General features: G+C 40.9%; 1 protein-coding gene across 17 annotated transcripts in view; it reads right to left on the bottom strand.

Moving 5' to 3' along the window:
• Positions 1-12,619, bottom strand: part of EPB41L2 (erythrocyte membrane protein band 4.1 like 2) — a 202,585-nt gene that overhangs the window by 17,740 nt on the left and 172,226 nt on the right. For 7 of the 17 annotated variants that reach the window (XM_037045741.1, XM_037045743.1, XM_037045742.1 and 4 more), the window contains 6 exons: positions 10,164-10,331; positions 8,544-8,597; positions 7,780-8,343; positions 5,844-5,966; positions 3,527-3,625; positions 2,379-2,459 (listed from right to left, as the gene is read on the bottom strand). In XM_037045741.1, the coding sequence (XP_036901636.1) occupies positions 2,379-2,459; positions 3,527-3,625; positions 5,844-5,966; positions 7,780-8,343; positions 8,544-8,597; positions 10,164-10,331 (1,089 nt within the window). The remainder of the gene's footprint in view (positions 1-2,378; positions 2,460-3,526; positions 3,626-5,843; positions 5,967-7,779; positions 8,344-8,543; positions 8,598-10,163; positions 10,332-12,619) is intronic. The other 10 variants (XM_037045748.1, XM_037045752.1, XM_037045753.1 and 7 more) reach the window with 6 other exon arrangements.

The raw sequence follows: 12,619 nt of genomic DNA, 5'->3' as shown, positions 1-12,619 counted from the left end.
GAAAGTAACACATGTGAAACATGCTTTAACTAGAAAAGCAGAGAACCCCCCAAATTGCTATAATCATCTATGAACATAGTAAAAATCAGTCTGCCATTCTGCGACATCAGTGCACAAAATTAAGTAACTTAAATGTTAACTTATGACAATAGGAGACTGTGAGGAAATATATCCTATTGCCCAACTGAGAAGTTATTTGATTAGAACTGGGTTTTGCTTTGTGCCCTTCAGCTGACAGCTGTCCGAGGAGCAAGGGCCACACCGTCCCCGCCTCCCAGGGAAGAGATGCGAGCATCGGCGCTGGCACAGGGCGAAGCAGCGCGAAGCAAGGCTCTGTGAAAGCTCGCCACTTGAATTTGCTAGCACGAAACAGACTCCATTTTTTCCTGTCTTGCTTAGATGAGGGGATTCCTTCCAAGCTCAGACTCTTTTAATTATAGGCAAGGAGCTAAAAAAAGTGTCAGTGATATTACAGACACTACCTGATCAACATCAAGTTTGGGGCAGAGAGGTGACATCCCTCCTTTAATTTTAAATAGTTCCATCATCTCATTACAGGTTTTAAAGGGCAAGTGAACTCATCATGAGCTTCTAATGATAAGTGTACCAAAAGCCACCATCAAATTTATTCTTTAAAAAAGTTTATGCCATCTTACAATTAGACGTAAGAAAGTTATGTAAAAGTTACACCTCTGTTCTTGTTATCCGGATGTCTGACTTTGGTGTTCATGTGAAGCACGATGTCACACAATGGGACGTGTGCCTTTGCGACAACAGTGAGGAATGCGCGCTACCTGTGTACTTAGATTTCATACTGTGTTTTTACCAACTGGTCTTTCAGAAGCAGTATGGCCCGAATTTGAGTTTTCAGTTAAAAACAGGCCCAAACACAAAAGACTGCACATAGAATAAAACCTGAGGGTAATCATAAGGGGGAAATTGGCATTTGAAAGCTGGGAAGGGCCTCGATTCAGAGAAGAGAGAGGGTAAAGGAAACAATGGCTGTGAGAAGACCCCAAATTTCATTTCCACCACGTCGAAGGAATGTGGACTCCTGCCTAGAACACTGTAGGACTTCAACACATGCTCGTCGAGCGAGGGTCCTACAGCAAAAAAAGCAAAAATGCCTTTGCTCTGACTTCAGGTCATAAGAACTCAAGATTGTACCAAGTGAACAGAAGCCAGAAAATCCTCCGCATGGGGAACTGGAGGCTTGGTTTTCAAGTAGGCAATTTACTTTCCAGTGATGAAAGAGGCCCGTGTACTTGTCAATCCCTAGGAATCTGTGCCCTCAGGTCAAAATACAGAGACAGGGTAACCCTTTAACTTCTAATAACCCAAGGAAATAAAAGCAGCACATACGAAGCCTAGAAGTAAAATCAAGCTTAGGGAGATTTAAAAATACAGTAATTTTTCTTGAAGGCACAGTGTTTCTATTTTGGTCATATATAGTGCATCCTTCGGAAATGAGAAATTCTGTTCTCTAAAATTCTCTTGCCCGAGTTTAATATTGGGCTCAAAGCTGGGTAAGAAACATTTGTCCCTGCCCTCCAGCTGCGGGGGTCAGCTGAACATTTCTTTCCCTTTTCTTCGAGATTTCCTTTCCTTTCTTAAAGGAAAAACAGCTTGGCCCCCTTTAAAGTTGAGTTAAAATCACTCAAGAAAATAAAACAAACACTTATCACGTGGGACAGCCATCCAAAATTAAAACTGCTCTCCAAGGCTCCAGCCGTTCCATCCATCGCCTACTTTTAAAGGTGTGCATTATGCTCGACATTAGAATGGAAGCACAACTCCTTCAAAGTTTTTTTCTGAATACAGCTGAATTTTCACTCTGAGAGAGATCGTAAACTACCTTTCCCTACACAGAGTAATAGCAATAATTAATGGTAAACAGACCAACTTTTCTAATGCTCTAAAAAGTGTTTAAGCTCCTAAAAATTGGCATAAGTCAAAGTTAGTGGCTTTCCTTATTTTTTGAAATATCATTAAACCACCATTCGCTTTTTAGTAACTGAAGACTTTCCTTAAATCAGGCCCACATGAATACCCAATGGCTAGGAATACCCAGGAATCCTCCCCAAAGGGTTTCCCACTGGCTTTCTGTGCACTTTGGGTCAAAGTATCCTATGACCCAAAGTGCACAGAAAGTCAGTGGGAAATAAGAAGCAATCAGTATTTTATGGCGATTCAGTGTTAGGGAGGCTGAAAGGACAGCTTGCGTCCAGGCTCTGAAGTGCCTTCGTGCCATGCTTAGGAAGGGGATTCAACCCGGAGGCTCTGAGAGAAGGGGCGAGATGTATTTTACGGGGCAGATGACAGGTGCAAAACTTAGAAAATAAACAGTCAACTTCAGAACCAGAACCTCAGGTCTTTACCTGGTCATGATCGATATCTGCATCTCCTGTGATCACGATGCGTTTCTCAATTCTTGTTTCAGATATTCCACCTTTTATAGTCTGAAGGTCATAAAGAAAAGAGGGCGGGAACAGTAATCACTAAAGCATGTCCACACACACTCGGAGAAGACAGAGATGGTGCACACCTAGCTCTTCTGATCATTGCAAGGCGATGCACATTGAGTGGGGAAAACTGAGGTTTTGGAAGCTTTCCTTATTTTTAAGCTCAACGGAGAATCCTGTGGTTAAAGTTGTAGCATCCGTTTAAGTATTTTTCAACTGAAAGCAACCTTAAACTAATTTATCAAGATACAGGTGACATCAAAGGAAAATAGCTGCCATTTAATCCACATGGTTCTACCACTGGGACATTCTGTTACACCTCCCTGAGTTTCTTCATTCCCAATGGGTCCATTTTTAAAAGAAGAAAGGAGAAGAAATAATGATTTGGTTTACATAAAGTTACAAGGAATTCTAACAATTTTAGTATCTTCTTTAGGCTTGGCAAACTTTGATGTTATCATTTTGTCTGCTTAATTCTTGATATGGAAAATAAGGCTGGAGTTAGAAATCTGAAGACTGTAGCAAGAGAATCACTGAGAGCACTTCTTAAAACACACCCAGGGTTTCAGCAGATCCAGAGTGGGGCCCAGTCTTCACACTCCCAGACCAGAGACCACCCCTTCGGAATCACTGGTCATCGGGTGTTAAACATTTAGACAATGACCTGGAAATACACCCCAAGTCAGCATACTAGAATCTTAAATCCTTGAGGGAAAATTTACATTATTTTAAGACAGGAATTGAAATTTTTGAATAATTGTCATTCACTTTGTACTTACTAAGCCTGTGCTTCCAGTTTTATTAAATTCTTTCTTTTCCTGTAGTTGTCTTAAATACAGTTATTCATAAGACATTTTTACCCCCTTGTACTTTACACAAAATTGCAATTTGATTTAAATCATTTGTCAATGGAGTCCGATATCTTCCATACTTAAAATGTCCACATTTTTATCCCACTGGCGCTGTCTGTGTGTAACTTGAAGTGCATATAGGAGCAATTCAGAAGAGATCCCCTTTGCAATTTTGTACCATCCTCTCTCTGAGATCCCCCTGGATTGCTTTACCTTGGTGATGTGTGTGGTGGTGGTTGTCGACATGGAGTCAGACGTGATGGTCTGGGCGGTCAGTAACGTGCCTGAGTCACCAGCAGCCCCGCCATCAACCTTTGGATAGTTGGGGAAAATACAAAGCAATGCTTAACTTCCATTATATTGTCTTAGAAGACCCCTCCCCCCTGAATATGCACCATTTAGCATCTTTGCAGCTGGCAGAAGATACTGTCTGCCTTTTCGTGTTTACAGTGGTAACTTAGTGACCAGGAGAATGGCTGGCATTTAAATGAAGTAAAAGCAAAGGTTAAACGAACATGCAGAGGCAAACCCCAGACATGGGAGGGAGAAAAGAGTGGAAGTAGGAGGTGGGACTGAAAGCTATCAGGAGGTCAAGACAAAATTTGATTCAAGCCAATTGAAGAAGCTTGAAAAAGAAGGTAGAAACCCAGGCAGGGAAGTTTCCACAGTGACAGTGACCAGAGGTTCTGGCTTTGTTGTTTACACACAGGTGGGTAAAAATAGAACGTTTTCTCAGATTACTAAGCAACGGAACCTAACTAGGGTAGGATAAACTAGCATGGTTTGCTTATCTCTAATACATTTTTCAGTAACCTTTTTTTCTGTAGTAGTTTGTGTTGTGAATATGTATACATATATATAAAGATACATATTTCAATATGTATCTTTTTATTTAGATGCAAGTATGTATGCATGTGCTGTCTCTATCCTGTGCAGTTATCTAAATAGGTTTTAACTTGTTTGCTTTGATACTAGAAAATGTAGAATTCTAGAGTTTATTGAGCAAATAAAGCTGATTAATAGTTTTACTTTACATTAAAATCATAAACTAAATGTTAGTTTATGTTAAGATTGCCAAATATATATATTTGCCTCCTGTTTCCTAACACAAGAAAATAACTAGAAGGTCCAGAGCCTTTATTATTGCAAATTAAGAGTAAATCTCTCTCAAGAGTGGTTCATGCAATGTATTTTTTTCACTTTTTAATCCTCACCCAAGAACATATATTTATTGATTTTAGAGGGGGAGGAAGAGGGAGAGAGAAAAACAGAAACATCAATGTGAAAGAGAAACACAGGTCGGTTGCCTCCTGTGTGCACTCCGACTGGGGATCGAACCCACAACCTAGGTGTGTGCCCTGCAATGTATTTCCTTAGGAGGGCATTTATCACCATAGAAGCAGACGAGTACATGCTCTCCCACCACACCATTCATCAAAAACCTGTTTGTGCTCATGTGGGATTTATGCACATTTAAGATAGCACATCTAAAATAGTCTAGAGGAATGTTTCACACAAACGCGCGTTAAATTTTTTAAAGATAGTCTATTCCTTTTTAAAATATTTTATTTATTTATTTTTTAGAGAGAGGGAAAGGGAAGGAGGAAGAGTGGGAGAGAAACATCAATGTGTGGTTGCCTCTCATGTGTCCCCTACTGGGAACTGGCCTGCAACCCAGGCATGTGCACTGAACGGGAATTGAACCGGAGACCCTTTGCTTCACAGGCCCATGCTCAATCCACTGAGCTACACCAGCCAGGTGCGTTAAATGTTTTAAAAAATATTTCAAGAGGATAATAATCTGCCATCCCTCACCATGGGCAATCTTACCAAAAACATTAAATTCCCCAGTTGAGAAAATAGTTGTACAAATTTCTAAACAGTTCCACTTTGAAATCATAAATACTTTCTTTTCTTCCATTACCCTTAAGGTTAGATATCCTAATGCTTATTTCAAATCTTTACAGAATCAATGTCTGAATACCTAAAACCAAACACACAAGTTTAATTATTTAGACACACAGTATCCCATTTACGTAAGAATAATGAGGATGTATGTCTTTTTTGAAGGAGAAGCACAAATGTGTGTGTGCACATGTGTGTATACTGGCAAGCAAGAGTGAGTTGACAGGATCTGTCTGCATGGGACGGGGATTGGGAATGCCTAAATCCTACTTATCCACATATGACATCATATCCAATAAACTCTAAGATAATCTGGTTCCCAAATGTACATCAACACTCCTGGATACATCAAGTCAGAAATGGCTTATGACAACATGAACAAGACTGGGAGTGCCTGTCCTCAGTGATCGTGTGTACGCTTCCCCCTATAATCGCTGGGTCACCAATATGAATACAGTTCTCTGTCTGAATCTAAGAAGTGTAACAAGTTACACTGCTGAAGGACAATTATGAAATGGAGATATAAAAAGCTGTATCAAAGTCAGAAACACTAGACTAGGAGAAGACAGAATGGAAAGAGAAACAAAGTTATAAAGAACTCAGTCCAAATCGAGAGCTTCCGTACCTGTGGAGACTCATACGTGATGGTTTTGGTCTCGGTTTGGACGATAGGGACTTCCTTGGTGCAGATCTCCATCCTTTGTGAGGCGTCGGAAAGCGTCACCATCTCTGTCTTCACCACGGGTGGCTGAGGTGAGAAGGAAAGGAAAATGAGCTCTAGAGGCGATGAAGTAAACGCATTAATGGAACCTTCAAGAGTAATTGGAATAAATATGTATATTCAAACACACACTCATACACAAAAGAAGAGAGTAAAAATACAAAAAAGATACCAAAGAAAAACACTTTCATTCATATATATATATGAAAATAATAAGCTAACCTGATGGCTCCATAAATTAACATATGCTTCAAATTATGATGGTCTCAAATTACCTATCAAGCCTGGTATATAGTGATAAAAAACAAAACAAAACTTTAGCTTTGGGCAACTGATGACAAAAACAGAAAGAAGCGTGTGAAGTGGTTTGCCTTGACTTTTCCTGCAGTTTAAAGAACCACGTGGTTTGTGTGAAGGCTCATGGCCTTTAATCAATACAGCATCCAGGTTAGGCTAAGTTTTGCTCTTTCTTCTTGCTCTGCGGACAAGGAGACCTTATTTTCAGAAGGATCATCTTCGAGTATAACTGTTTTCAATTACACTTGTCTAAACCTTGCAGTGTTTCCTCTGTGCTACATTAGTCAAACTGTTCTATCTAGAATTAGTCCACCAATATTGCATTACAGCTTTGAACAATTAAAAACATTAGATACGTTCACAGCCTGTTAATATTGTAGTCACCTGAGCACGGATGTTTAATACAGCGTCAGACTAATTACCACTACCAAAATACTACAGTGCTTTGAGAGAAAATTCCCAACTGTAATGTATGGTAAATGTGCAAAATAGCAGTTCAGAGTGTTGCAAGGCTCTTGCAAATGCATTCTCTGCAGAGAAGCAGGAAGTTTAAAGTAACATAATAAAAATCCATTTAACTATTTTAAGACAAAGTCACTTCAAGATTCTCCAGCTCATCAAAGGGAGCAAATATGGATACCTCCTACATTATGGTCACCGGATTTTAGAATCAAGACATATTTGGAAGTAAGCCCTCCCTCAACAAAACTTGAACTTCCAATTCAGAGACGCTGCACCTAGAGACCAAGACTTAATCTAAGGGGAGTGAGGAAAGTTCTCCTTCTTGAAGAGAAAAAATGAAAAGACTGACATCCAATGTAGATATGATCCAAACACATGATCGAGTTGTAAATAATCCAGAACTGAGGACGGGACAGAATGAGAAGAGTAAACTCCTATTAAGCACCCCTAGCTTCTGGCTGTCTAAAAGGAAAGCAAAGTGTTCAACCAAACCATATAGTCCTTGGAATATAAAAGCGGAAATCGCAGTGGCATTCAGGAAACAGTTTCTATCACTGCTGGATGCTGAGTTCAGAGCGCCATGGGAATTGGGGCCCGCTGCCGTTTCCAAAATTCTCAAGTTGAAGAGACAATGAGCCAAGCAGTCAAATCCAGTCACAGCAGCAGCAGCACATGCACTCACACCGACCGTTTCTCAACCACACACATACAACTTTCTAATTAAACCAACGAAAAAGGTATGAAGCATTGAGGAAGCAGTGCAACTCAGGATAAAAAGTTGAAAGCATCCAAAACATGCAAAGAAAAATTCAGATGTGAAATAAGAATGAAAAATGATTTGGTGCTGCAGGCAAGTTTACTGGATCAGGTGATGCAGTGCAGTAAGGAAGCTAGCAACCTTGACCCGAACTGGCAGAAAATCTACAAAGCAGTGCCTTCCCCTTCCTCCCGTGAGAGATCAAAATCAGAGTCTTGCTGAAAAAGCCGAGGGAAGAATCGGGAGGACAGGAGAAGAAAGGCAGGTGTTCTCCACCTGAGAAATAGCTCCAGAGTTTAGCTCCCGCTTGAGTCTCCCATTTACCTCTGAACAACAAATAATTTGTGGCATAACATCAATGTCAACATGAGACAACTCTCCGTTAACTTTATGCTGCTCGTCCTCTGTGTCTTCGCTCATGACTTGCTTAAGGGCGCCTTCGTGTACACTCTTCTCTGCAGATACCTTTGGGGCAACTACATTCTCCTGGGCCACTGTCTCTACTGTGCTCACACTGGCACCTGCTTGTTTGCCTGGGCTGGCCTCTGGCACTGGTTGCTCCCTCTCTACTACCTTGGCTGCTCCGCCGGCCTCTTCCTCCACCTCTTCTTCGTACTCCTCCTGCTCTTCCTGAATGGTGCCCTCGGTCACTCGGTGGTGGGGCCGGTATTCTCCCCCATCTTCCTCCTCGCTCTCGCTGCTGCTGCTGCTCTCAGAAGACAGGGAGGTGGAGTCTTTCTGCGTCAGAGGCTCCACCTTACGGCTCTCCCCAGGACCACTCCCAGGTGATATCTCTTTACCGTTCATTTCTTCTGTGATTACTCTTTCGTCTTTCCCAACCTCTGCCTGCTTCTTCTCCTCCACTACATTCAGAGTCTCATGTGAACTCTGCACAGAAAAGAAGTGGATGAGGGAAAACAAAAATACATGAATAAATAAAAAACGACGGAAATCCAAATTAACTGATGGTATGTTCATGTCATGGAGGAAAACAAAGATGATTATGATGGCTGACTGAAAGGGAAGCAGGGAGAACGTGAGGGGGTCAGAGCGTCAGGCAATGGTGTTAACATGGAAAAGGGGAGAACCTTAACAGCATCACTGGCTCCAGTGCAAGGCCCTTCTGACTCAGGAGCGCGTTTCTGTGAAACAAAAAGCAACCGAGGACACAAAATCAATAACGTTTTACCTCGACACCCACCAAAGCACACACATCTGACACTGTGAAGACAGAACAGCAAGAATCGACATCTACAAAAACCTTTGCTCAAGGTCACATAAAAGCCAATCAAGACAAATGCAAAAAGCTTACAAAAGGAAACAAAAAGGCAAAACAGTCAGCATCGTCCCAAAGAAATGAAGTGCTTTCATTATTATAGTTATACCTAGGATCTCTACTTCTACAGTTGAAAAGATAGGTAAAAAACTGAAATTATACCAAAGCTTACTGATTACTTTGAAGTATAAATTTTAAAACTTATAACACCTATTCCATAAACAATTTTGATCTTAATTTGACTATAAAGCCTGCCTAAAACCCTGATTCCTAGACGAAAATAGTATTAATAAGATGGAACCTTTGTTTTATGCTGGCTCATAAAAAAAAAAAAAAAACACTAATTGGCAAAATTATAGTTGGTCTCAGACTAACCACTAATATAAAAATATTGTTGTTCCAGGCCCTGGCTGGTGTAGCTCAGTGGATTGAGCGCAGGCCTGCGAACCAAAGGATCGCGGTTCGATTCCCAGTCAGGGCACATGCCTGGGTTGCAGGCCAGTTCCCAGCAGAGGATGCATGAGAGGCAACCATACATTGATATTTCTCTCCCTCTCCCCTTCCCTTCCCCTCTAAAGACAAATAAATAAAATCCTAAAAATAAATAAATAAATAGAAATATTGTTGTTCCAAAAAATGGCTACTGCCTGGTTAAGCTGTATAACAGATTAGTAAAAAGGGTACTGTTTCATTTGGGTATATGTCAGTGATGACCTCCAATGCTTCCTCTTAGAATTTAGCTCTTCCACTAGCATCTTTGGAAACTGGAACGAACTAACCTTGTTATTTACGATGCTCACCCCTGCCACCCCACCCCTGCAGACGTCTACTTGTTGGGAGTGAACTCACTCTAGATAAGCAGTGCACTACCTAAATGTCCATTATGATGACAGGGTAGTGGGTTCTTATTATTACTTAACTTCAAATTGTTGGATGGGTTCTGTTCAAGCTCAGGGAATTCCTTAGGTTTATTTTAAAAAATGAAAGCAACTATTGCACTGAGTATGGCAGGCATCTCAAATTTTTCCATTTTTAAATGATAAGCCAACAAAAGATGCCCAAAAGACATTAAGGTTCTAAATACTTTTAATTCTGCAGAGTGTCCTTAGCTTCTATACTTGGTAGAGGGTTTCCCTCCGCATAACAACTCCAATGCTGGGCTTAGATGCTTCTCTGAATTTAGACAGGCTTTTTTTTTTCTTTTGTGGAGGGCATGGTGTTGGGGGGGGGGGCAGAACACCTAAAAGAAGGAGAACATCCAACTTGCATGCTTTCCTTTGTTCAAATTCAGTCATTATTTCATGAATGTTTCTCCCAGGAAGAATTAATTTCACCAATGTAAGCACTTACAAGAAAGGTTTCTGAATATTTGAAAAATAAAAATCACTCTTCATGTGGCTTTTAAAAACAGGGGAAACAAAGTAAAATGCACCTCAGGCAACTGTGAGAAGGACGAGGAAGAAAGCATTTCAGAAGGAGCATGAGAGTTCACAACAGTGCCCTCTGCTGTCCAAGTGGTGGCTGAAGTGAAGGTGGCTTTCGTGCTAGCGGAAAAGCCCTTTGCACTAAACAAAATTGATGTTATCTCCTCTTCTAGGCTCTAGAGAGGTCAGAAAAGGAAGAGCAAAGGATTAACAATAAGTTGGAACAGACAGCAGTGACCTAGTGAAAGAAAGGAAAAGTTACGCAAGAAAGAATCGCAGAACAGCATAAACTGAAAGAAAGGTGAGGCTTCTGCAAGACTCTGCAGCAGGCGAATGTGGCAGTTTGCCTGAATGCCAGCTTTCCACCCGGCTTGAGAATCTTTGATAGCTCTACCTACGAAAACCAGATAAGATTCTTGATTGGTCACTAAAGCTTTAATCACAAACTGAGTGTGACCTCCCCGCCCATTGACACTGTTTTGTATATTCCTGAGGCAGCGCTTCAGTGTGAGCCTCTTCCTGCACAGAACGGCCTCTCCAGTAGGCCCCGCACTTGAAACACTCCTGCGTCACAGCTTGGGTAACCCTATCCTCCTGTCTCCAGTGCCCTTCCCACTTTTTTCATCTGTCTGACGTACACCTGATATTTTATATTTTGTGCATGCCCTCCCCCGACCATTCCAGCTTCTAGGATCTCTTCCCTTTTCCACATTACTTCGCACACAAGTGATCTGATACCAGCCCACAGGAATTCCCGCAGACATGCTAAATACGCCATGGAATGAAGAAATGGTACTTTTTTCAATGAGAGACAGGTCAAGAAAAAGGAAGGCACACTCAAGAGGTGAAAACCCAGTGACCAATGTTAAAGTCATCTGTCCCTGAAAAACCATTATGGCAAATTTAATCTTCACATTTCTGGCCCTTAAGCAATGGTCCCTAACCTGCCTGAAGGCACAACAGGATAACTGAGGACTGTGTCGGGTACCTGAAATGCCGAGAGCAAAGAGTCACTGTGAAGCGCCCACTCAGACAAGTGTGCAAAAACCCTTCCTAATAAACCCCACTGCTCTTTGGGCTTGATGACAGACGAGTGAATGAGTCAGTGAGTGAACGACATTTTGGGATGCCCCTTTTGACACAGTACACTAGGAGGAGAAAGGAAGACTGGGCACATAAGCATTTGCAATACTCATGAAGAAAAAAAAGGACTAATTCATTTTAATTATAATCTCCATACTTCCACCATCCCTAGGGGCTGAGTTAGTGGACAGGGTGTCCTTCCCAGTAAGAGACAACTAGGGAGTTTAAGTAAGTGCCATGAATTTAATTATTCCACAAAATATCTTTAAAAGTACTTTAAAACTGTAGTCTATGTAATCTCTACTAGACTCATGAGAGACTATTTTATACGAGTTTAAGTATATCATAATTCTCACAATACATAAGAGGATACACGACAGAGTAATTAGCCTATTGAAAACTAAATGATTTGGTCTCCAATTTTCTGCTCTACTCTTAAAATTGTTCATATTCAAACTGAAGCCATTTTGAACATTCAATGTATTAACTTTTAAACATGAAACTAGTACTTTTTAAAATCTATAGAACACATATTACTGAAACTTGTAAAATTTGATCAAAGTACACTCGTGCACAATTGTTTTTTTCACATTTCACTAAGGATTACAATTTAAAGATAATCAAAAACCTGCCAAATCAGCAGCAAAATGAAGATGGAGTGAAGAAATTTGTAAGACACCCGGTTACCAGTCAAAACACTGCAGCAGACTGAACTGCTCACACACCTTGAACTAATAATACTGAAAATTTGGGGGGGGGGAAGATACACTGCAAGCAATAAATCGATGTTTGTTGTGAGAATGAAGGAATGGATAATTGCAGTTACAACAGTCTATACATATTGTTGGAGAGGAGGAAAACAAGAAAAAAGCAGTAACTTCAAACACAGATAAACCACAAACTTCACAGTGGGTAAGTTCCCAGTTTAAATTTCATGTAATAATCACTTTCATGTAATGGGAACTTGCACAGCATCGTAGTTTATATTGTACCTTCCTAAACCATGACATCCAGGAAAACGGTATTTTAAACATCTTACATCTTCAACAGGATTCCAAGGTTTCCTAGTACAAAAACTACACGACACCACTTCAAATCGAACCAATCTAGCATCTGACTTGCTTCTGCAGGTTAAACTTTGGAAAGTACACACTGTTTTAAATCACGTGATATTAAAGTCCACAGGTCACAGAACTTAACTGGCTTTAGACTTCACACTAACATTTAAGCACATAAGCACGGCACTTGGCCCAGGTTTCTCCCCCTGCAGCATTCTAGAAGTATTCCACCTCAACTACACCTCCAACTCCTCCAGGACGAGACTTCACCTTCCGTTTATTTTGCCTCCTTCTCCTCCCTGCCGTACCCTATGACACTACTC

This window comes from Sturnira hondurensis, unplaced genomic scaffold (assembly GCF_014824575.4).
Source record: "Sturnira hondurensis isolate 20B ecotype Veracruz unplaced genomic scaffold, ASM1482457v3 Scaffold0004474, whole genome shotgun sequence".
NCBI classification, from domain to species: Eukaryota; Metazoa; Chordata; class Mammalia; order Chiroptera; family Phyllostomidae; genus Sturnira; species Sturnira hondurensis.
This window is presented reverse-complemented; position numbering and strand designations above follow the sequence as displayed.